Source organism: Haplochromis burtoni, unplaced genomic scaffold (assembly GCF_018398535.1).
Source record: "Haplochromis burtoni strain Fernald_Lab_line unplaced genomic scaffold, NCSU_Asbu1 Contig_3, whole genome shotgun sequence".
NCBI lineage: Eukaryota > Metazoa > Chordata > Actinopteri > Cichliformes > Cichlidae > Haplochromis > Haplochromis burtoni.
The window spans coordinates 6,519,676-6,542,504 of NW_024582364.1; the positions used below are offsets into that span (position 1 = coordinate 6,519,676).

Below are 22,829 nucleotides of genomic sequence, written 5' to 3' on the forward strand. Positions count from 1 at the left end.
AGGACATAGATATAGATATCTTACTACATGAAGACTGGTTTTGGGATGTTATGAAAGGTAAATGGAGTGCTGGGGAGGATTTTTTGAGAAAGGAAGGAGCCAAAGTGTCATGTGTGCTGATCCATGATAAATATAACTAGAGATGTTTTTCAAAACCTGCCGACCCAAAACAGAATTTAGCCTCCGTCACATTGTGTTTGACACCCCAGAGTTAAATCATTAAATTAATCAAAAAAGAAAAGACATCTCAGAATCCCTCAGATTTGCCTTGTCCATTGGAGTCACCATTCATCCATTCATCTTTTTAAGCCCTAATCCTCCTCAGCTGACACTGGGAACAGATTGGACTGTCCATCACAGCTATACAGCAAGTTAACCTGACATGCATGTCTGTGTATTGTATGGGGAAACCAGAGCACCCCAGGAAAACCCACTCAGGCACATGGAGAAAATGTAAACATGCAGTGACTACAGCTGACTAGCAGGTTCAAATTCTTGCTCTGGGTAGGCATTGCTAATAAGTGCACCAGCATGCTGCTCTGTCTGGAGTAATGACTCTATAAAAAGTTACATATGGCCCATTCTTTGAAATAATTTTTAAACATGTAAAAGTCTAAAAACTATTACAGGAACCAGGAGGAATTAATTTGCATGACTTCCACCTTTTCTCTACATGGACTGGAATGCAGGACCTGAATACTTCTACCTCTGAGAATAGATATGCAAAGCATTAGTAATGAAATTTACAACTTACAAATCCTGAATAAAAGATGCCATATTATAACGCAGTACCAACCTTTCTATAACTACTCATTTCAATGGAATTTTACTCCGTAGAGAGCAGTTTTTAGTCTTTGGGGATTATACATTACAATCAATAAATAATAACATGCTCTTGAAAGAACCAGATTAAAAGATAAAATCTAAAATCTAAGTAAAACCTACATTTGTTGCCATTTTATTTGCAGTGGGGGAGTAACAAAGCCTGATGGTGGATGCAATCTGTGGGGACAAAAGGTTCTCCCTGGAAGCTGCAGTGCCTCTGCTCACCGCTAAGTGGCAATAGCGCGTCTAAAATCTCATTGGTCACAAGCGTTTGCACCAACCAATGGAAATATTTTGCGTCTGAACCGTTGCTTCCGGGTGTCTTCAATGAAAAAATCTCTTTGCATTTGATGCTTTTTGTGTTTTCTAAGGTAAGCTAAAGGCTGACGTTTAGAAAATGAACCGAATATTCGGACGAGGAAAACCCAAAGCGCCTCCTGCGAACCTGTCGGACTGTATCGGCACTGTGAGTACTGTCAGCCTGTGAGCTTTTGTTGTTTATGTCCATATTGTGCGACCTAACGGTAGCGGTGCATAGCTAGCATGGTTACAAAAGGCTTGTCAAAACAGCATCCGTGCCAACTAGCTCAGAGGCTACAGTTAGTCAGCACTTTGGGCTGGAATAAAAGACATTCAGCCTCGGTTGGACTGTGAAGTAGGGATGTGTTTGTTAACCACAGCTCTCAATTATGTTCCAAGCTTTTACCTCTCTAATTTTTTTCTTCTAATGCACCCACATACAGGCATGGCGTTTTAGCACAGTGTTTTGTTTGCCAGGACGCTGGAAATCATTACCTCTAATTGATCTCTTCCTCGCTCCAGGTGGATGCGAGGGCTGAGTCCATTGAAAAGAAAATTGGCAGGCTAGATGCGGAACTCTTGAAGTACAAGGATCAGCTGAAAAAGATGAGAGATGGGCCCTCGAAGGTAGGACACATGATGTTAACTTTGGGTGTTTAAAAGGCTAGAAGACAAATACATCGATGTTATTTATTTATTTTTGCTTTCAATTGCAGAACATGGTGAAGCAGAAGGCAATGAGAGTCCTGAAGCAGAAGAGAATGTGAGTCCTTCACTGTGCAAACATCTGTATGCTTTATCTCAAAGATGTGAGCGCGATAGCCTCTCTGATACATACACACACATAGATAGATAGATAGATAGATAGATAGATAGATAGATAGATAGATAGATATAGTGTGGATGTTGGCAAATAAGAGGAAAGTTTTAATATGTTAATATTTTGGAGATTAGGTTGAACAAAAAATTAAGCCTGTAAACTAAAATCATCTAAACAAAGGTTTATTTCACCATACGATTTAAGTGAATTGCAGGTACTGATTTGTGACAGAAAGATAACAGCAATAGTGAAAGGAAATGTTTATAAGATGGTTGTAAGACCCGCTATGATGTGTGGTTTGGAGATCGTGGCACAAGAGGTCAAGCTGGAGGTGGCAGAGTTAAAGATTTTGAGGGTTTGTATTGGAAGTAACCACAGGGACAGCTCAGGTTGAGCAGTTTGGAGGTGAAATTAAAGCGTCAAGGTTGCAATAGTTGAGTGATGTCCAAAGGAGGTCCAGTTGAATATATTGGACAAAGGATGTTGAATATGGAGCTTCCAGGAAGGAGTTAAACAGGACGACCACAGAGGAGGTTTATAGATTTAATGAAAGAGGACCTACAAAGGGTTGGTGTGACAGAGTAGGGTGAGATAAAGGCAGATGATCCGCTAAAGGGAGCATCTGAAAGAAGAAGAAGCCGTTACAGGTAAAGACGAAAGCATCAATGCATGAAGTGTTGAATCTGAAAGAAAACAAAACACGACTCTCCTCCTACCAGATTTGCCAACCCAAAGCATCGTGAGGAGGTAGTAAAAGTGAGTTCTTATATAAGGAGTGAGCAAGTGAACTAAATCAGGCAAATGTGGAGAGACAAATGAAGTCAACTATTTAAATGTCTCACACACGAATTATTGTGTCATATGTCTATCGTAATAATAAAAACTGCTTTGTTTAGGGCTGTAACTGTTGATTATTAACATCATAGATGTCAAACCTAGGGCTAAATATTTTTGGCTCTCTAATTGGAGCTGTAAAATTTCATAACAGCTCACATGTCATATTAAACAATCAGGCTCACCGCTACAGTACCTCAGAGCAAACAAGCTTGCTAACACTGAATGCAACAAAGAGTGTAAGCAAGTTGAAGATCGTCATTCGATGAAACTAACAGAACCAAATTATCTCAAAAAGCAGCAGCTTATTTTAGTGGCAGCTTGGTCACATTGCTTCCATTAAGGCAGACTTGTTCCCAGTGGTGTTTCACTTGGCCAGTTTTGTCCTTTGTCACCAGTTTTGTTCATAACTTTCACAAACAAAATTTCTTGGTGCAGCTAAGAAGTCAAGGGCATTAGGTCCATCTGCAGATGCAATCTATCCTTTTTGCAGATGATGTGGTTCTGTTGTCTTTGTCAAGCGACGACCTCCAGTTCGCACTGGGGCAGTTTGCAGCCGACTATCTCACCCTACTCTGTTGCACCAACCCTTTGCAGACGGCTGGGGTGTGAAAAGCTCTTGATTTTACTATAACATAGGAGTGTAATAATGTATGTAAAGACTCAAATGTATTAAAGCATCTGTATTGTTTTTACATAGGTATGAAGGTCAAAGGGAGCAGCTGGCTCAACAATCCTTTAACATGGAGCAGGCAAACTACACGATCCAGACATTAAAGGACACCAAAACAACAGTAAGAGTCACACAGCATGACTCCAAGACTCCAACTTTTTAGTTGCTGTTAAGCACTTTTTTCCAAATCACAGCTTTCATACGTACCAAACATCTAGATTTCTGACATACTATATTGTATCGCTAAGCTTTTGATTTTGTCCATTCATTAAACAAATCTCATTAGAAAGTTCCCTGGTTGTGGTAGTGGATGTGTTCAGATTGTCTGTACCTGATGAGAAAATGTTGTCAGCAACTAAATCCACATGTATTTTTTGTCCCCAGGTGGAGGCCATGAAGATTGGTGCCAAGGATATGAAAAAGGCTTACAAGGACGTCAGACTTGATCAGATTGATGTATGTTTGTCTAAACCAGAGCTTCCCAAAGTGTGGGACCCTGCAGAGCCATTGCAGGGGGGGTGCGGTATGAAAAGGGGAAAAAAAACAAAATGCTTGGACACTGCTAGCACGGGGCGCCCACACAAACGCAAAGCAGGAGATGAAGCATAGCTGAATATGTTTCCAAACCAACTTCATTCTAAGCCAATGACTAGAAAATATGGTGAAGCATATCTTCCCTTTGGTTTCACCTGCACAAGTGCCGAGGTAGGTCTCCCTGCAGAATTGGTTTTCCCTTCGTCGGGAGCAGCGCTGGGCTGTTCAAATCACGGACAAACAGGATCCTACGTTCTTGATTTGAATATTATTACACAGGAAAAAAACAACTACACGTAAAATAATCACACCGTGACGCCTCTGCCTTTCTAAATGGAGGGACAGTAACTGCGTGTGTGTATGTAAGCGTGTAAAACCTGCAGATAGTCAGAAAAAGGCACACACCTTTGACGTTGTGTGACGAACTCTGCATTCCTCGTCCACACGTAAACGCAAAAAAGGAGTTTTAAAAAATCTCAGTTTTCGGTGATTCGAAACGCTGTTTACGTGTGGACGAAACAGCTGCGCTTTCAAAAATGCCCGTGTAGGCGTGGACGTAGCGTAAAAGAGTTAGTAGTTTATTTTATTACTACCTGTCATTTATTGCAGATTACTTGTATTTGCTTAATTGTTTACTAAATGTTTGAGGTGTGAAATAAACCACAATGGAGCAAAATATGGGCGTGTGTGGTTGGAGGATGTGTGCGTGCGCGTGGGGGGGTGAACATTTTTCTTGTAAAACAAAGGGGGGCCTAGCAAAAAAAGTTTGGGAACCACTGGTCTAAACTGTGAATGCAGTCATTAGCCAAAAATGGGGAGATACTTGAGGCCAGGAGAATTGCTTACTGCATGCGAAGCATCAATTGTAAGAAAAATCCCCTCACATTACATCACATTTCTGCAACACTTACACTGTACTCTTAGCAGCAGCCAGATTCAGCAATTTATCAGCTCTTACTGTATAATTAAACTTGCTCTGATTTCAGAACCCTGCAGTAACAAAATGAGTTAATAGTTTTGTTTAAATGAGTTCTAATCAACACACTTAATAGGTCTCATTTATTTTCAGTGCCCCCTGCTGTTATGTGATTCTCTCTTCCTATTTGTGCAGCAGTCGATTAAAAACTGATGAAATTAAAATTATGATTTTACATGCAGGATAAAAGTTAAAATCTCACAGTTGAGGCATTAAAAGTGAACACAAGTATTTGGACTTCCAGGATTTACAGGACCAGCTGGAGGACATGATGGATGAAGCCAATGAGGTACAAGAAGCCCTGAGCCGCAGCTATGGCACTCCAGACATCGATGAGGAGGATCTTGAAGCAGGTAAATGTACATTTTGTTGGCAGTTTTTCATTTAGGGTGCATTAAAGTGAACAGTCGCAGTGTTGTGACCAGTGTTGGTCAAGTTACTTGAACAAAGTAAGCAGTAACTAATTACTGATTACTTCCGCAAAAAAGTAATCCCGTTACTTTACTGATTGCTTATTTTCAAAAGTAATTAATTAGTTACTTTTTAAAAACACGATTTACAACCTGAAGAGGTGATAAAGCGATAGATCTTTCAGCCCAATTCTACTTTTTCTGCATAATCCATCATATAAAATGTAATCAAATGGAAAAGTCTCTTTTTAAAACTTGTTTTATTAGTTTTAATCTTTTAACTTTATGCATCAAGCAAAAATTTAATTATATGCAACATTCTCTGACTGGAAGAAATTTGTTTAACATTTAAACCTATTTTCTACACATTCCAGCACATAAAATAAAATATTTTTTGTGTTTACACTCAGTCTTTCAAATAAATCCAAGTGAAACAGCAGAAAATAAATAAAATCAAAGACTCAGCAGTCCTGTTGCTCTATTTTCACCTGTATATCAGGCGGATGTTTGCCCTGGTGCAGGTGTGCCGCAGCAGTTAGTGGAAGAATCTGCGAGTTTGTCTGTGAATTTCCCATTCCGTTGCAGCGTACTCCGTGCTTGCTCGGAAGTTTATAAAAGACGTTTTCTTCCCACGCAGTGAACAGCGGTTGCTAATGTTTTTGTGACTTTTTACTGAATCAAACTCAAAGTAAGGTCAGTACTTCCACGCTTTAAACGCTGCACGCTCATACTCTCTGTGTTACTAAAATCATGGTTTTAGTAACGCAGCGTGCTTACGAGAAAGTAACAGTAATCTAATTACCTTTTTTGCAATAGTAATCCCTTACTTTACTCGTTACTTAAAAAAAGTAATCGGATTACAGTAACGCATTACTTGTAACGCCTTACTGCCCATCTCTGGTTGTGACACATAAATATGTCCAGTGACATATTTTGTGGGTGGAGCCAGTGTGACCAGACATTTTTTTGTTTGGTTTTTGTGGAACAGACTGATGTATTACCTATAGCTAGAGCGACGAACTTCAAATATAGCCATGTAATGAAAATATAGCCGTTCCCTATGGTATCAGCATCCATCCAGAGAACATGCAAACTCCACACAGGAATGCCAGCTGATTCAGACCCAGGACCCTCTTGCTGTGAGGCAATGATGTTAACCACCAAGACACGGTAAGCCCAGCCCAGCTGTTATAGGGCAAGAGGCAGGATCTATCCTGGATATGTTACCAGTTTATCACAGGACATTTGTGGTATAAGACAATGATGCTAACCACCCTGCCACTGCACTACACCACAGAGATGTCAACTCTCTAGATGCATCTGACTTCCATAGTGAGGAAAAGTTAAACTTTTGACTCTAGTGGGACTCGAACCCACAACCTTTGAATCACTCCTTAAGTGTATGCTTAGAAGTCCAATGCGCTATCCATTGCGCCACAGAGCCAGAGGTGTGACCTTGTCCTGTGTCACTTGTTGACAAATTAGATTCCTCTATGAATTTGAAGCAGCTTCTGGGTTCAGAGTTTCCCTTGAATAAAGGAATAATGACGGGAACAAAGTCTGGACTTTCTGGATCCATAATTGCCTCCTGTTTTCACACATCCATTCAGGTTCTTCCACTTCTCTCTCACCAGTCTATCACAGAAATGCAATTAACCTTTCACACTAATTAACCTAACTTGCAGAATACCTGGATGCTCCAGGTAATCCCACAGTCATCTCTTATTTTTGGTTCTGGAGAGTGGAAATTCCCTCTCGGATGCTAAAGTCTCAGATTATGTGATGACATCACATCTGAGTGATTAGCTTCCATGGATAGTGGTGTCTATACAGATTTGTTAATTGAGACAGAAAATTTTCTTGTAGTTTCAGTATTAAGATGTACATGACTTTAACATTAAGAAAACACATGTAATTTCTACATTAAGAAGTCAAGGGTTAGACTCTGGTGGGACTCAAATCCACAACTTTTGAATCACTGCTGAAGTGCTTGCTTAGAAGTCCAATGCGCTAGCCATTGCGCTACAGAGCCAGATGTGTGACCTTGTCCTGTGTAGTAGTTTCAGTATTAAGATGTACATGACTTTAAAGTTGGGAACAAACATGTAGCTTCTACATTAAGAAGTTAAAGGCTTGACTCTGGTGGGACTCGAACCCACAACCTTTGAATGACTGCTTAAGTGGTTGTTTAGAAGTCCAATGCGCTATCCATTGCGCCACAGAGCCAGATATGGGTTCACCTGTTTTACTTTTTGTCAGATGTGATCTGACCATTTAAAAAAGTGGTATGTTAAAATGTATGTTGAAGTGGCTCCTATGGACTGAGTTTCCCTTGAATAAAGGAAAATCTGGACTTTGAAGATCCATTGATTCCTCCATAGTTGTCAGCCATCCATCCAACTTCTTCTATTTATCTGATTCAGGGTCGCTGGGGGCACTGGTGCCTATCCCAGCTGTCATGGGGTGAGAGGCAGGTTCTACCCCTGGTCAGCAACAGGTCACCAATCTGTCACCCCATGTGCGACTTGGGACTGTGGTAGAACCCACGCTGACACAAGGAGCGCTCCTCACAGAAAGGCCACGGGCTGGAGTGGAATTCAGAGCCTTTTTACTATGAGATAACAATAGCAATCTTAACATGAACTAGAGTAACCGATTTAAAAGCCCAACCTCAAGAAAAATGCTTCATGTAAACACACCAGTTGGAAGATTCTGAGAAATCCAGACAGTGGCATTTATTTCCATCAAACAAAACAGTTTCTTCTTCTACTATTTCTAGGAAGTTAGACAATTTGGTGCACGCCATTTCAAACATTTGATACATGCTTATGCACATCATGATCTATCTACCCAAGTTAGTATCAACAAACTGCTATTTGGTTCGTTTTGATGCTTCAGTGCTTCTAATACGCTAATGAAATAGTAACTAATGTAATGTAAATATCTACTAAAAGTGTTGGCTTGTCAATGACACACCTTATATATTCAGAGTCCTTATATTGGGCCTAAAAAGCCAATACTACTTTCTGATGATGCATGTAACTTCTACATTAAGAATTTAAACGTTCAACTCTGGTGGGACTCAAACCCACAACCTTTGAATCACTCCTGAAGTGCTTGTTTCGAAGTCCAATGCACGGTCCAGATGTGAAAGGTTGTACTGTGTCATATGTTCTTAAATCTAATTCCTCTGTCAATTTGAAGCAGCTCCTCCATAATTTTCCCTTATAAAAAAAAGAGGGAACATATTTTAGACTTTCTGGATTGTTGCTAGAACCTAGCCCAGCTGTGATAGGGGAAGACACAGGGTACACCTCGGATCTGTTTATCACAGAGATACAGTCAACCACATACAAGCACCCATGTAAACATGTACATGTAAACTGTCTTATCTCTTATTTGGTTTTTAAGCAACTGGAGAGTGGAAATCCCTTCTTGTATGCTAAAATCCCAGAGCTCAATGCTAAGTTATTAGCTTCCATGTATAGTGATGAGGACTTCTTATTTGAGTTAGAAGTTGCCTTGTAGTTCCGTTCTTAAGAATTACATAACTTTTACATTAAGAAGAGGTTAAAAGTGTTGACTTTGGTGGGACTCACACCCACAACCTTTGAATCACTCCTGAAGTGTATACTTAGAAGTTCAATGCACTGCCCATTGCCAGGTGCTAGAGGATGCCCTGTGCCATTTTTTGTCAATTGTGATCCGTCCATTAAAAATGTGGTAAATAGTGACTAAAGTAATTTAAAAATCTACTAAAAGTGCTAGCTATTGCATAGACATGCCTTGTCTATGCCGACTTGTTATTTGAGGCTTAACCCAGTAACTAAAATGCCTTTTCGTTAGATGCGTCTAACTTCTGTTGTGAGGGAAAGTTAAAGATTCAACTCTGGTGGGACTTGAACCCACAACCTTTGAATCACTCCTTAAGTGTATGCTTAGAAGGCCAATGTGTGATCCATTGTGCCACATGTGAATGGTTGTCCTGTGTCACTTGTTGTGAAATCTGACTCCTCTGTGAATCCGAGGAGCTTATGTGGACTGAGTTTCCCTTATATAAAGGAAAAAAGAGGAAACAAAGTCTGGACTTTCTGGATCCATGGGTTCCTCTATTGTCCCATTCATTCAACTCCTTCCACTTGAGGGTTGCTAGAACCTATCTAAAATGCCTTTTAGTTACATTCTGGGAAGGCAATATTTTATGATCCTGTATTTAGACACATAAAATTTCTTTTTCAGGAGATACACTGGCACTGTTGTTTGAATTCTGTTTTATATCACACTCGTTTTCTGCCTTCTTTGCCTCCTGGGGCTCTTTCTCAGATTTCAGCATCCACGATGTGGAGCTTCCAGGACAGCTTGGATCTCTTTTTATTGGAGCTAAGACCTCTTTGCTAGTGTGTAATTTGAGCAATGATCTGGAGTATTACAGTGACAGTACCACTGTGGTTTCAGAGCTGGATGCACTGGGTGATGAGCTGCTGCTGGATGATGACACCTCCTACCTGGATGAGGCCTCAGCTGCCCCGTCTATCCCTGAGGGAATCCCCAGTGACAGCAAGACAAATAAGGTGACAGTCTACAGAGCTCAGTTTTCGTGACATGAAGGGCAGGGTTGTGGAAAATACATGAAAGTAAAATAAAAAGTAATCATAAAGAATTTTTCCTACTTCAAAATGGACCTTTGGGGTGTGGCTGTGTATGTAAGCAAACTATTAAACCTGCCACGAATTCTGGTGCCAGTTTCTAATCCTGTGTATGTGTTTGGTAGATTAGCTATAATGTGCAAAACTAAGTTTTTTCCAGTCCACTCTATTGTTTAAACACAAACCTGCTAAGTGAGTAACACTTGAAATGTAAGTGTTTTGCTCATGGCTGATGTTTTTTTCTTCTTTTGTGTTCAGGATGGTGTGCTCGTGGATGAGTTCGGCCTCCCTCAGATTCCTGCCACATAAACAAGAAGCAAATAAAAACAGCTGCACTCGAACTGAAAACACTTTTATATGTAGAGTAACATTTATACATGCAAAACCATTTGATGTGAGAACACTACAATTTGGAGGCTGTTCTGGTTTCAGGTTGTGTATTGTTACTTCTACCGTGCTGGCATGTGGCCTTGTAACATACTAAACCTTTTTTTTTTAACATAATTCCCTTCATCTTCTCTTCCTTTCATCATCAACAGCTTGTCTGTGTCGTTCATTAGTGTTCCTTAGTGTTTATTTATTTCTGTTTGTTATTAATTTTGTGTGATTTTTAGTCACTAAGATCATGGCTGCATTCTCAAAAGTGGAGGTTATTCACACTTGGGCTGTTTAAAATATCTGCAGGGTTATTTGAAACATGCAAAATAAAAATGTTTGTTTTAAATCAGCTGTGAGTTCTTAATTTATGGCGTATTTGTTCATCCTCCTCTATCTTGTTTTTAGCTCTTAAGTAGACATTGCTAGTACCACGTTGCCGTCAGCCTGTTTTAATTCTCCATGGCATAGATTCAACAAGGTGCTGGAAACATTCCTCAAAGATGTGGTTCATCCATGATGTGAATCTCCTGCTCCACCACATTTGGAGTCCATTTGAGTACAGCGAACTTGCTGTCATGTTCAGGAAACTAGTTTGAGATGATTTGTGAGAAACAGCCATCAAAGGATGGATGCTTTTCTGTGGGTGTGGTCATAAAGGGATGGATTTGGTCAGCAACAATACTCAGGTAGGCTGAGGTGTTTAAACGATAAGTGTGTCAAGAAAATATCTTGTTATCCTGTTCTTAGGTGACATGGAATGGTACCAGGTGTGGTGTTCTGTTACTGTAACTCATCTGCTTCAGGCTTGAGAGCTCTTGGCCATACCTGGATGGCAAGAAGTGGACCTTTCATTTTTTCTTTTGCCATGCTATGATCAGTGTGGCCATTCTCCTCTGACCTCTGGCATCACTGAGTCATTTCCACCTGGAGAATTGTCGCTCACTGGATGTTTTCTCTTTTTTGAACCATTCTCTATAAACCCTAGAGATGGTTGTGTGGAGAAATCCCAGTGGATCAACAGTTTCTGAAATACTGATACTAGCCCGTCTGGCAGCAACAACATACCACATTCAAATTTACTTAAGTAGGGCCATACCAGTGAAACGCCCCTTTCTCTCAATATAAAGTAGTTTAAGTGCACTACTTAAACTACTCTGAGATATCTCAGTAGAAGAAGTGCAGTTTTAACAATGCGTCTTGTTTTTCTCTCCATGATAAAGAAAATCTGCTGCACATAATGAAGCAAATGTGTCAGCACAACTCTTTGGGCTTAAATTGTAAAAAAAAAAAAAAATCAAATTATGGGAAAAGTTCTGCCCAAACTGTCATGTACATAGAAATTACAGTTAAAGGTCCAAAATGTATTTATGTTTCCAATTGTGTTTCAGATTGAAGTCTTTTTTTTTTAGATTGAGGCCATTTTTCGCATTACTGCCATTTGATTGGCTGACTACATATTTGCATTCACAAACAATGGCCTAATATACCTAGTATATACCACATAAGTGACCAGTGGATGTTTGTATTATTGGGTCTATCTTACAATATAAAGCACCTTGATGTTTGGGTTTAGTGATGCGTAAATAAAACTAAATCGACTTGAATTGTAAATATCTTATATAGTTACTTTAAACCTCAGCACTTCAAGAAAATCCCTAAAAGTGCCTTACAAAAGGTTTTCACCCTGGTACAAATAATCTTTTACTCACAGTTAACAAGTAACTGTTCTTCACTTATAAGGACATCATTGAAGTGATTTGGAAACGCCTGGTATTACCAGCAATCGAGTTACACATGTGCTCTGTGGGACACGAACCTAGAACCTTAAAAACTTCGTTAGCGCTGATACAGAAACTACATTTGCGAAACAGCTAAACATATCACGACTCTGCGTTATTTTATCTGTTTTGTGTTGTTTAACATCATGAATTCAGACCTATTTTGGCCATGTAAAAAATCATTATAGACTTGTAATGTTATAATTGTTGCAATGTCTGCTCTCCCACTGGCCACGTCTGTCATCACGTTTTTTAATCTCAATGACACTTTTTGCCTACCTAAGTAAAAGTGATTGCTGCTTCTACCTAATGTTCTTTTGGCTCAAAATGATTTTAAATATTCTTAAGAGACATGTCTGAGATATGTTTCACAGATTATAAGTTAGCAGGTCATTTACAGTTTAAACAGCGTAAATGTGTTTTTAGCCCTTGATCCTCAGATGTGGTAGACTGGAATGAGATAATGTGAAAGACACGAAAGCACCGATGAGCTCGGGCACATAACCAAAGACATATTCAGGAACAGCATGTAAGCATGATATCAGCAATTAACGAGTAACCGTGACTTAGACTAGTAACGGTATTGAGAGGATTCGGAGGACAGATGGTCAGGTTAAAAATGCGACTCTGGTGGGACTCGAACCCACAACCTTTGAATCACCTCTCAAGTGCTTGACTAGAAGTCCAATGCGCTATCCATTGCGCCACAGAGCCGGTTGGGAGAGCCCCTTTGGCGCAACATGACCTGACACGTCATACTTACAGACATCAATTATACAGACTTTAAAAAGCTTTACTGTAGGAAAACTCTACACACTTAAGCTAAATGTATTTACCTCTGTCAGCAGAGTTTCATCGAAGAGTTTCAAGTTGCGCTGTAGACTTCGTCTCGCGTTTTATCACTTTTGTGTGTAGCTGTTGTGTTTGTATTTGCTGTTCCGCTTTTTTAAACAAGTAAATAAATAAAAAGTCAGATAATTTAAATGATAAATTCAATATTAAATAAGTAAAATTGCATTTAAAAAAGTGAAAGAAAAGAAAAAAAGGGGGTACTTCCGGTGTTCAAGCTTAACTGGTGGTCGTGCTGATCGGTGAAGAACCACAAAAGTAGTAGGTTCAGATATGTCTAGTCGTAGATTCGTCACATACATTGACACCTCTTGTTGTAAAAGTTTTGAATGACCAAAGTTTTGTAAGGTCGCTCATCCAAGTGACTTCTTCAGTCCCAACTGACTTTAGGTTTCCCCAATCTTATAAACAGTACATTTGCATAATGACTGAAGCTAGCACCACTGAAGGAACAATGGGCTGGGAGGTCAGTTAATTGATCATTAATATGTAAATTCTCATGACCATTGATCAACCTAAAGTCAGCTGAGACTGAAGAAGTCACTTGGATGAGTGACGAAACGACTCTCCTACTGAAAAGCTTTTGGGGATTTACCTACCTGGATGACTGAGCATGCATCAAGATATTCTCATTGTTGTATCTACTCTGTGTGGTAAAATATAATTAATCCAATTAATTTCTGATGCACTCTTGGCCATATTTCTCTTAAAAAAGACATTTAGGAGTCTCAATTACACTTTATTCCAGCATAAATAATGATATGTAAAAGTGACTTACAGCTTCTTTGTTGTGACAGGAATGTTCTTTCAGGCTCAAAATTACTTGATACCATTGATGAGAGACGTGTTTGAGATATGTCTCTCATGAATGGATTATAGGCCAACAATTTAAATATCAGAAATCATTTTTTAGCAGATAATCTTGCCTTGGTCACCTGAGAGAGGGTGTAGGATATTGAAAGACCCCAAATCCCTGATGACCCCGGGCAGATCCCCAAAGATGTATTTAGAACAGCAATGTGCGTGTGTATCTGCATGAACTGGTGATTTTATTTATTTGTTGTTAATTAACTTATTACATATAAATTATTTTTGGTAAGCCACATTTTTAATCCAGTCAAACATTACACACACTGGTAGCCCTGGGCTATTTTTCGTGGATTCTCTGCGAGAGGAACATATGGAATAACACCACTTAACGCGATCACCAGTTAAACTGTAACACCGGAAGTAGTTAGCAATAAGCAACAGTTAGCTTTGCGTTTGATGTTGTGATTAAAGGTCGCCGGAAAGCAAAATGTCGGAGCAAACGATAACTATGACAGTCGCATACGGTAATAAGATTTCGGCTTTAAACTACACCATAATCACCACAAAATATAAGTAAAAATTGGGTTTCGTTGTGGCTAAAGCTAGCTAGAAACGGCTCAGCTTCTGTAGCTCTTCTCCACAGACTGTGTGGTTATGTAGCTTTAACTTGAATCCCGCTAGTTATGTGTTGTTCTTCAATAACAAATTAAATATATAAACTACTGTAAATATCAGCATTTATTAAACACGTTTATGAAGAATTGTGTAGCTGTTGTAATTAGTTTCGTTTGAAGACACTTTACAGCACATTTGGGAAACAGGAGGGCTGCTGAGAGAAATTGTATTGTTGCCAATCGCTTGTTAAATGTTTTGTAATTATTTTTTCTCACACGACAGTGAAACAAAATTTTGCAACCCATCGTTAAAAACTGAACCAAACGTGCGCGATAGTTTCCGAGATATGCCGCATGTTCTGTAATTGGATGGGTGCAAATACTTTTAAAGACTTTTTTTATTATTGTTTTTTTAATCCTGGTAGGTGACATTTACTTTCTGAATAACACCGATAGAAGACAAAAGGGTGACAATGATAACTCCCAATCCTTAATAGCTTGAGAGCTGTGTAATATTTATTTATTTTCCTATTTCAGGATCCTCTAAGCACAGCATCACGCTAACAGGACATGAGGATGGAAAAGGACCCACTGTTAAAGACCTGTCAGATGCTCTCGCTCAAGCCACCGGAGTCCCACCTGCCTCTCAGAAACTTATCTTTAAAGGTAGACTTTTAGTCTTCCTTTTTTTACACACTCAAATGAGGCCTAATGTAAAATATCAGGTTTTAAAGTTGTCTTTTTTAATTTTAGGGAAGTCACTGAAAGACATGGAAGAGAGCCTTTCCAGCTATGGAATAAAAGAAGGCTGCAAACTCATGATGATTGGAAAGAGGGTAAAGCACATTTATACATGTGCTACATCTCTGGTGCCTGAATATGTGCATTTGCAAAACACTGTGATAATCTCTAAACAGAACAGCCCAGAGGAAGAAGCTGAACTGAGGAAACTCAAAGACATTGAGAAGTGTGTGGAGCAGATGGCCAAGAAGCTGGAGAAGGTAGACGGGGAGTTGACTGGACTGAAAAATGTAAGCTATCATAGGTCTTTTTGTTTTTTGATAATATATAGGGAAAAAAAATTACACAGCTCTCTTTTGTCCCATCTTCTAATGTATTATTGTCACCCCTATCCTATCCTATCCTATCCTATCCTATCCTATCACAGGGCTTTCTCGCCAAAGATCTCCAGGCAGAGGCCTTGGGTAAACTAGACCACAGAGTAAAAATAGCAGCTGAGCAGTTCATGAAGATCTTGGAGGAGATAGATGCTATGGTAATACTATTTTAAGCGTAAGCATCTGTTTTGAGTGTCTGCTTTAATCGTGTGTGTCATGTATAGCAAACCATCAAATTGCTCCTCTTTTAACAGAGTGTTCCAGAAAATTTCAATGACTGCAGAATGAAGAAAAAAGGACTAATAAAAACAGTGCAGGTTAGTGTTTGTTTTTCCCTCTGACAAAACAATCATGCTTTATTTGAAAACTATTGAGAATCAAAATAAGTCTGATCTTTACCATATGTCCACAGGATTTCCTCGCCCAGTGCGACAAAATCGAGGCTTGTATATCAGACCATCTATCAAAGATCCAGTCAAAAAACCTGGCTTTGGCAGAATAGTGCAGTCTCTTTAGTCACTTATTCTATACATTGCTCTGTGAGCAATGGCAACGTGTGCAGAAAGCTTCACGTGTGAAGCAGATCCTGGTTTATTTATTGCTGGTGTGAAGCAAATGATCAAGTGGAAAGAAGGATGCTGGTTATCAGGAACGATGTTGGATACGTAACACAAGCAAATCCTCCTGGTTCAAGACAGATGCAAAGTGCCGACTGAGAAACTTTAACCATGAACTTGCAGGAAATGGATCACATGCCATTTTAATTAGCTAAAAGAGCTGTCAATGCCAAATATCTTAAAATGTCCCGTTTGTTGCCCTGTATGTCTAAAACATAATGAGTTTTGTTCCTCATTGTGCACAAGGTGCAGTGAATGATTTATGATCAGAAATATATAGACACTGTTTAATTGGGGAAGTTCCAAAAGGCAATATCCACTCAGGATAGTGGATTGTTCCCATTGGGCCACAAGAGCCTTATTATGTTGTGTGATAAACATTTATTGCCCTTATGGGTCTGAATGGGTCACTGTTCCCTGGCTTTTACCTGCCATACTGTCTTTTGAGAACAAGCAATCAACTAGCGACCTTGTACAAGGCGTACCCTGCCTCCCACCCCCCATGACCATGAATTGTGAAAAGTGGTTAATTAAGAAAACTGATGAGTGGATTTTCCAATATGAGTCTGGCACTTGTGAGACTGGCAAATTTTCTTCATCATATGTGATAAGCAAAATTTATTTGGGTTTTAAACTGATTGGCCCAGAGCAATAACAGCAAAATTACAAGTAAAAAAAGAAAAGGTTAGTACTGTAGGAGTGTCCATATATCGCAATCGCATGTACTATATTCAACATCAAGAATCCTAAGAAATCAAGCACCTAAATCCAGTGGCTGATCCTGAGTGTTCATGTATTTTTGAATCTTGTGCTAAGACTGATGCATCACATCAAATTCTTTGGTTTTAAAATAAAACTTTAAAAAAATAAATAAAGAGCACTGGTGATTCTTCTCAGAATACATTTTAATCTCCACGTTTATTCTATAAAATACAGCTGATTCATTTGCAATAACAGACATGTGGTGTCAGTTTATTTCCAGCTTTATCCGTGGGGGTCTTTTTATACATCTCCACTAGCTTATAGAGACCCCCTAGTAGTGTTATGACAGATGTGCAAACAAGCTTTCAAAGTAGGATTGGTTGGAGGGACCCAGAGGTCCAAAAAGCAGCTTAAACAAATGAGCTTCAGTAAAGTAGACCACAGTAAAGCTTTGTCATGAGCCAAATTACAGGACATAGCTTTCCTAACTTGAATGGAAACTCATTAAACATAGACATGGAGTAAAGAATGAACCCACTAGTCATCCTTATCCTTTGCACCGTGTTTCAGAATACGTGTGAATGCTACATAGTTGAAATTTCCTTTTTTATCAATGGGCGCCTCGCGGAAGAGCTCGTCCACTTCTTCATCTGTAAACCTGTCACCCATAGTGGTGAGCAGCTCCCGCAGGCACTCCTCCTGAATCACACCTGTGTGAAGAAACAGTTTCACTCTTGCAGGTGCTTCCTGATGTTAGCACTGAGCAGATATCTTCAAATTAAGCACTTACTACAAAACAATGTCTCTACATGCCAGAGTCTGAGACAAATTCACATAAAAAGATGCGAAACTTAAACAGTTGAACACATCAGCTCACCTGTGCCCTCCTCGTCGAAACAGGCGAAAGCGTTACGGATCACTTCCTCTGGATCTGTGCCGTTCAGCTTCTCTCCGAACATCGTCAGGAACATGGTGAAGTTGATTGGGCCAGGTGCTTCATTCATCATGGCCTCCAGGTACTCATCTGTGGGGTTCTTACCTGGGAAAAAGCTCAAGGTCAGAGTGACTCTAACCTGCTAACCACATTTAATGGTTTGTCTTTAGAAAAAGATTGAAATCTTTTAACTTCTGAATACGAGCCCCAAATAATGCAGTTTTAACTCCATAAGACGTTATCACTAACTAAATATGTGTAAATAAATCAAGTTTACCTAATGAGGCCAGCATGTCATGAAGGTCTTCTTTGTCGATGAAGCCGTCCCTGTTTTGATCGATCATGTTGAAAGCCTCTTTGAACTCCTGGATTTGAGACTGATCAAACATGGCAAACACATTGGAGGTGGCACGCTGAGGACGCTTTTTGGTGTTCTTTCCCTTGGCCCTTTTGCTTGACATGTTGGCAGGTTGTTAGTCCCTCTCCTGTAATACAGGAACATGAAAGTTGTCAGCTTGGATCAAGCAACACGTTCAAATGAAAGATTCATTCACATTTTTTTCTTATCTTGACTTCATTACTGACGCTCTCCATCTGGTGAAAGTTCCTTGGTTACACTGGCTATTAAGTGTCTTTAGATTATTTACTGTGCAAGCTATGAACTGGAAGGTTAATGTAGGTGAGTTCAGGCAATGCATTTAATACTAATGAAAACTTATTAACATGGTTACAAGATGTTGGTAATTCAATTTAAAGCCAATTTGGTTGACACTACTATCACATTGTCATATAGCCTCCTAATTTGCCTTTTTTTAAAAAGCAGCTAAATATTATACACTCAGTGGCCACTTTGTTAGGTACAACTTTACATTAACACAAGTACGTAGTCAACAAGAACATCATGTGCCACCAACTCAGTGCAGTCTCTTAACAAAGCAGACTTGGTTAGGAATGTCAAATATAGTTCAAACTGAGCGTGTGGGGGGGGGGCATTGTGACATTGGTGCCAGATGAGATGATGTACTCGGATTTTCCCCACACAACCATTTCTGTGGTTTACAGAGAACACTCTGAAAAAGAGAAAATATCCAGTGAGCAGCAGTTCTTTGGGTGAAAATGCCTTGTTATTGCCAGAGGTCACAGGAGAATGAACAGACTGCTTCAAGATCAAAGGGAAACAACGGTAACTAAAATATCCACTTGTTACAACCAAAATAATCTGAACACACAATGCATTGAACCTTGAAGCAGATTGACTACAGCAGAAGAATGGACTTCTAGTGCCACTCCTGAACAAGTTACACACTGACTCAATAAAACTCTAGAAGACTGGAAAAAATCTTCCCTTTTCTGATGAGTCTAGTTTTCTGCTGTGGCTTTTAAATGGCAGGGTCAGAATTTGACATTAACAAGCATGGATCTATCCTGCCTTGCATCAACAGCTCAGGCTGATGGTCACAGTGTATTGATGTGGTGGATATTTTCTTGGCACACTTTGGGCTCCTTAGTACTACCTGAGCTTCATTCAAAAGCCACACCCGATCTATTGTTGCTGATCAGGTCCACCCCTTTACCAACACAGTTTTCCCATCTTCCGATCTTTTTTTATCTTTGTTTTGACATCATGGATGTGCACCAGAAAAAAAATTGTGATGGCATCCTGTCTATATGGACCAGCATATCTGAGAAATTCTGTAAGCACCTTATTCAATTTATGCCTTGAAGATTTAAACGAATTATGACAAAAGGGGGTCCAATCCAGTAATGGGTGAACCTAACTAAAGAGTCTGACGAGTTTAGCTCAGTCTATGATCACTTACAACGGATATATGCACTCGGTACTTGTTTTGTGATACGAAAGCACTTAAGTTGTCATTTGTTTACTGGATATTTATGTTATTAGATCAATATAATTTCAAATTATGCTCACCTGTCACGCAATAACATAACAATAACGCAAATATAGGTATTGACATGTTGTTTACATCACTCATATTTGAGCTGTAGCACACACGCACTACATAGCGCAATGCAGGAATCACACAAAATTTCGAAGAAAACCCCTTAATTATTTGCCAGCTTTGCCAGCTAGCCCCTTGCTGACCTAAATAACTGACTGACCAGGCTAGCCTTAGCGAGCTAGCAGAGATTTATTCACAAGAAAAAAACGAGTCCTTAGTCCTCAAACTCTGCAGCTTCATAAACATAAAATAAATCGCCTACCTTAGAAAAAACGTATAATTTCTAGGCCCCAAAAGCTGCACACACAGCTACCACAGCATCCACAAGCTGATGAAGAGGAACATCAATGTTTTATTTCCTCTTGCCTAAACTGACCAATGAGAGTGAAGTTGGAAGAAACCAACAGTCTGGAATATTCCACGCCTTGGGTTTGTTTACGTCCCTCTCCTCTTCTTGTTTTGGATGAAATGACCTACGTACTGTTTGTGGTAATAATAAATCCATGATTTATACACTGATACGATTATAAGTACAGCCTTAATTGAATCATGTTTTTTATTTGTCCGGACGACTAATAATGTAGTCAACATATGTCACCACTAGGTGGCAGCAATTACTTGCATGTCCAAGACGTTTGTTTGAATTAGCCAAAATGGTTAATGAGTCTTTGTTTTCAATATTTAATAAGGAAGTTGAACCACTAAATATTTTTTTGCGCAGCGGAATAATAACGGATCGATTTCAAACAAATAAGCTAAACTATAATCTGAGGGAAAGTGAAGTTTAAAACTTAACAGCATTGGTGTTAAATTTGGTCGGTGGATGATATGATTGTACTAGGTTAGCAGGTTTTTGTTTTTTAAGACTGAGAACCAGTCCTCTATTGTATTTTCTTTTATTAGTGGCATTTTTTCTTCTTCTTTTTTCGGTTTGTGGTGCAGTTCATATGCCTTTTATTACAGTGAACTGGGTGAAACCACTGGAGTCCTGCATATGCCCCTGAAGTACAGTACACAGCGGAGGGCCAGGCCAAAAAGAAGCTCCTCAGCTCAGCTGGCCTGTCTCATGGTCTCATGGTCTAAATTTAAAGCTGCCCCAGCCTTAAAAGGTCCTGACGGTGTCTTGCGCATTCTGCCGAGTGGCAGCATTATTTTTGTTCTGTGGACTGCCGCCCTGTCCACTGCCCCTCACCCTGCTGCTTTGCCTGGATCTCAACTTGCTTTAGCTACTTCTGGATTAACACACATTTTCTCTTATTTTCAGCGATTGTGGATTTTTAATTTGTGGTGAGTGAGTGTGCATATTTTCTTAAATAAGCTGAAGTACTTATGTACTCTGGTTATCATTTAAAACCATGACTCCATAAGGCCCTAGGCCGGCTTCCACTGTATGATTATGATTATTTATTTTTTACTTAGTTTGTTTATAAATGTGTTTTAATTAATCAGTTTTATTACATAGCCTACTAACAGGGTTTTGTTCATTTTGAGAACTAGTGCTCTGGTATATTAGCCTGCATGTGTCATTGTAGTGAAGTGTCATCCTAATCTTCCAATTAACACCAGCCTTACCTTACAAAACTTTACGTTTTTATGACCTGGACTTGTTAAAATGTTTTTAATGCATTCTGTGCCTTCATGGCTTACAGTCCAGTTCAGTGTGTAACTCTGGATGGCTTAATCTGCTTGTAGTAGATGTTGCTCAAGCACATAAAAAGGAGAAAATAGTTTTGTGTAATTTGGGAGAAACTGCAGATCATATAGTTACTGTTGCCTGCCTCCCAGCTGGAGCTGCTCTTCTTTTTAACCTGAGCCATATCTAAAATAACTTAAGTGGCCTCACATGGGGAAAGGTCAGCTGGATGATATTATTATTATTATTATTATTATTATTATTATTATTATTAGACAAAATATCAATATTCATTCATTCCAATCTGCTTTATGTTGTCTTACAATAAACATAAAACCTTTGAAGTTGGACTTTTATTTTGAAGAAACAACCATCTAGGCTTTAGGAATTTGCCATTGTCACAATATTCTGACATTTTATAACTCGGATATATGAATAACTAAATAACCCTCAATTAAGCCAGTACTGAACATAGATATTTGGTAGCTTAATTACACAAAACCTGCAAAATCAGTAAGTATATTTTAACTTGTTCTTGCCATCTGTCCACGCTTGGTGTCCAGTTCATCACAAAACATTTAAAAAGCCCACTGCAGGAAATGATCTGACTGTAAATTTACATATTATTGTTCAAGACTTCCTTCCGTCTTCTTCCTCCCTCCACCCTAAGCGGTCACGACAGATGGCTTTTAACAGGTTTCTTCCTGTTAAAAGGGAGTTTTTCTTTCCCACTGTCGCCAAAGCACTTGGTCAAAGGGGTAATATGATTGTTGGGGTTTTCTCTGTTGTAGGGTCTTCACTTTGCCTTGAGGCAACTGTTGCTGTGATTTCACAGTACGTGAATAAAGTTGAATTAAATTGAATTGAAAAATCATCAAAACCACCAGTTTATCACCTGCTGCTTCATTTAACACAAAAGTAGATCTTAACCAGAGCTAACACATAAGCTGCTTGCCCAAAACAAACAAACAAAAAATCACAATAACAAGTTTAAAAACATATTTTTAACAAGCAACCAATTCTCTTATCCCTTAATCCCTGCTCCTACTACCTTATTACCGGCCTCTGCACTAGACTAACTTCCAGTAGAGAAACCAGTCTTTAATAATAACAGTCAGATTGATTCACAGAGCGGGTAAAGTAAAGGACAGTCATTATAAGTTGGCGGAGTGGCCGTCAGGATGTCAGCATCATTACAAGTGACGCAGAAGCTGCAGCATCAGCATCAACATCAACATGAGGAGAAGCAGCAGCAGCATCTCTATGAGAGCAGCTATTACCTGAGCAGCAAGTCGTCTGTTAGCAAGCAGTCATTCTCAACTTTCAAGACCACCAGCCATCGGTAAGAGGATTAGAGTGAAGGGGTTGCAGAGTCCAAGGTTGTAACCTGCCACTCCTAGTACTTCAGAAATGATGA

At 39.3% G+C, this 22,829-nt stretch overlaps 4 protein-coding genes and 3 non-coding genes across 9 annotated transcripts in view; 3 read left to right on the plus strand and 4 right to left on the minus strand.

The window, feature by feature from the left end:
- Nucleotides 1-1,107: 1,107 nt before the first annotated feature.
- chmp5a (charged multivesicular body protein 5a) lies at nucleotides 1,108-10,742 on the plus strand. Its single transcript, XM_005912447.3, has 8 exons — nucleotides 1,108-1,291; nucleotides 1,648-1,752; nucleotides 1,842-1,888; nucleotides 3,480-3,573; nucleotides 3,837-3,908; nucleotides 5,207-5,315; nucleotides 9,828-9,943; nucleotides 10,277-10,742. Exons 1-8 carry the CDS (start codon nucleotides 1,223-1,225, stop codon nucleotides 10,325-10,327), a joined length of 663 nt encoding a protein of 220 aa, XP_005912509.1. The 5' UTR covers nucleotides 1,108-1,222; the 3' UTR covers nucleotides 10,328-10,742.
- Nucleotides 6,725-6,816, minus strand: trnar-ucu. The gene is given in 2 exon segments: nucleotides 6,725-6,760; nucleotides 6,780-6,816. It is a non-coding gene; the product is annotated as a tRNA-Arg (tRNA).
- trnar-ucu lies at nucleotides 7,507-7,598 on the minus strand. Its single transcript is given in 2 exon segments — nucleotides 7,507-7,542; nucleotides 7,562-7,598. It is a non-coding gene; the product is annotated as a tRNA-Arg (tRNA).
- A 2,054-nt stretch (nucleotides 10,743-12,796) lies between the features above and the next one.
- On the minus strand, nucleotides 12,797-12,888 carry trnar-ucu. The gene is given in 2 exon segments: nucleotides 12,797-12,832; nucleotides 12,852-12,888. It is a non-coding gene; the product is annotated as a tRNA-Arg (tRNA).
- A 1,332-nt stretch (nucleotides 12,889-14,220) lies between these two features.
- bag1 (BCL2 associated athanogene 1) lies at nucleotides 14,221-17,018 on the plus strand. The gene is made up of 7 exons (XM_005912445.3): nucleotides 14,221-14,357; nucleotides 14,985-15,113; nucleotides 15,201-15,283; nucleotides 15,365-15,478; nucleotides 15,616-15,723; nucleotides 15,820-15,882; nucleotides 15,978-17,018. The coding sequence occupies exons 1-7, from the start codon at nucleotides 14,321-14,323 to the stop codon at nucleotides 16,065-16,067; spliced, it is 624 nt and encodes a 207-aa protein (XP_005912507.1). The 5' UTR covers nucleotides 14,221-14,320; the 3' UTR covers nucleotides 16,068-17,018.
- Nucleotides 17,019-17,069: 51 nt separating this feature from the next.
- Nucleotides 17,070-20,170, minus strand: myl12.2 (myosin, light chain 12, genome duplicate 2). Its single transcript, XM_005912446.2, has 4 exons — nucleotides 20,042-20,170; nucleotides 18,096-18,303; nucleotides 17,762-17,923; nucleotides 17,070-17,594 (listed from the first exon to the last, which is right to left on the minus strand). The coding sequence occupies exons 2-4, from the start codon at nucleotides 18,277-18,279 to the stop codon at nucleotides 17,422-17,424; spliced, it is 519 nt and encodes a 172-aa protein (XP_005912508.1). The 5' UTR covers nucleotides 18,280-18,303; nucleotides 20,042-20,170; the 3' UTR covers nucleotides 17,070-17,421.
- A 588-nt stretch (nucleotides 20,171-20,758) lies between these two features.
- myom1a (myomesin 1a (skelemin)) overlaps nucleotides 20,759-22,829 on the plus strand; it is a 30,458-nt gene continuing 28,387 nt past the window's right edge. For 2 of the 3 annotated variants that reach the window (XM_014331855.2, XM_005912442.3), the window contains exon 1: nucleotides 20,759-21,066. In XM_014331855.2, the coding sequence (XP_014187341.1) occupies nucleotides 20,774-21,066 (293 nt within the window). In that variant the 5' untranslated portion in view covers nucleotides 20,759-20,773. Of the gene's footprint in view, nucleotides 21,067-22,542; nucleotides 22,755-22,829 lie in introns of all 3 variants that reach the window. The other variant, XM_005912443.2, reaches the window with a different exon arrangement.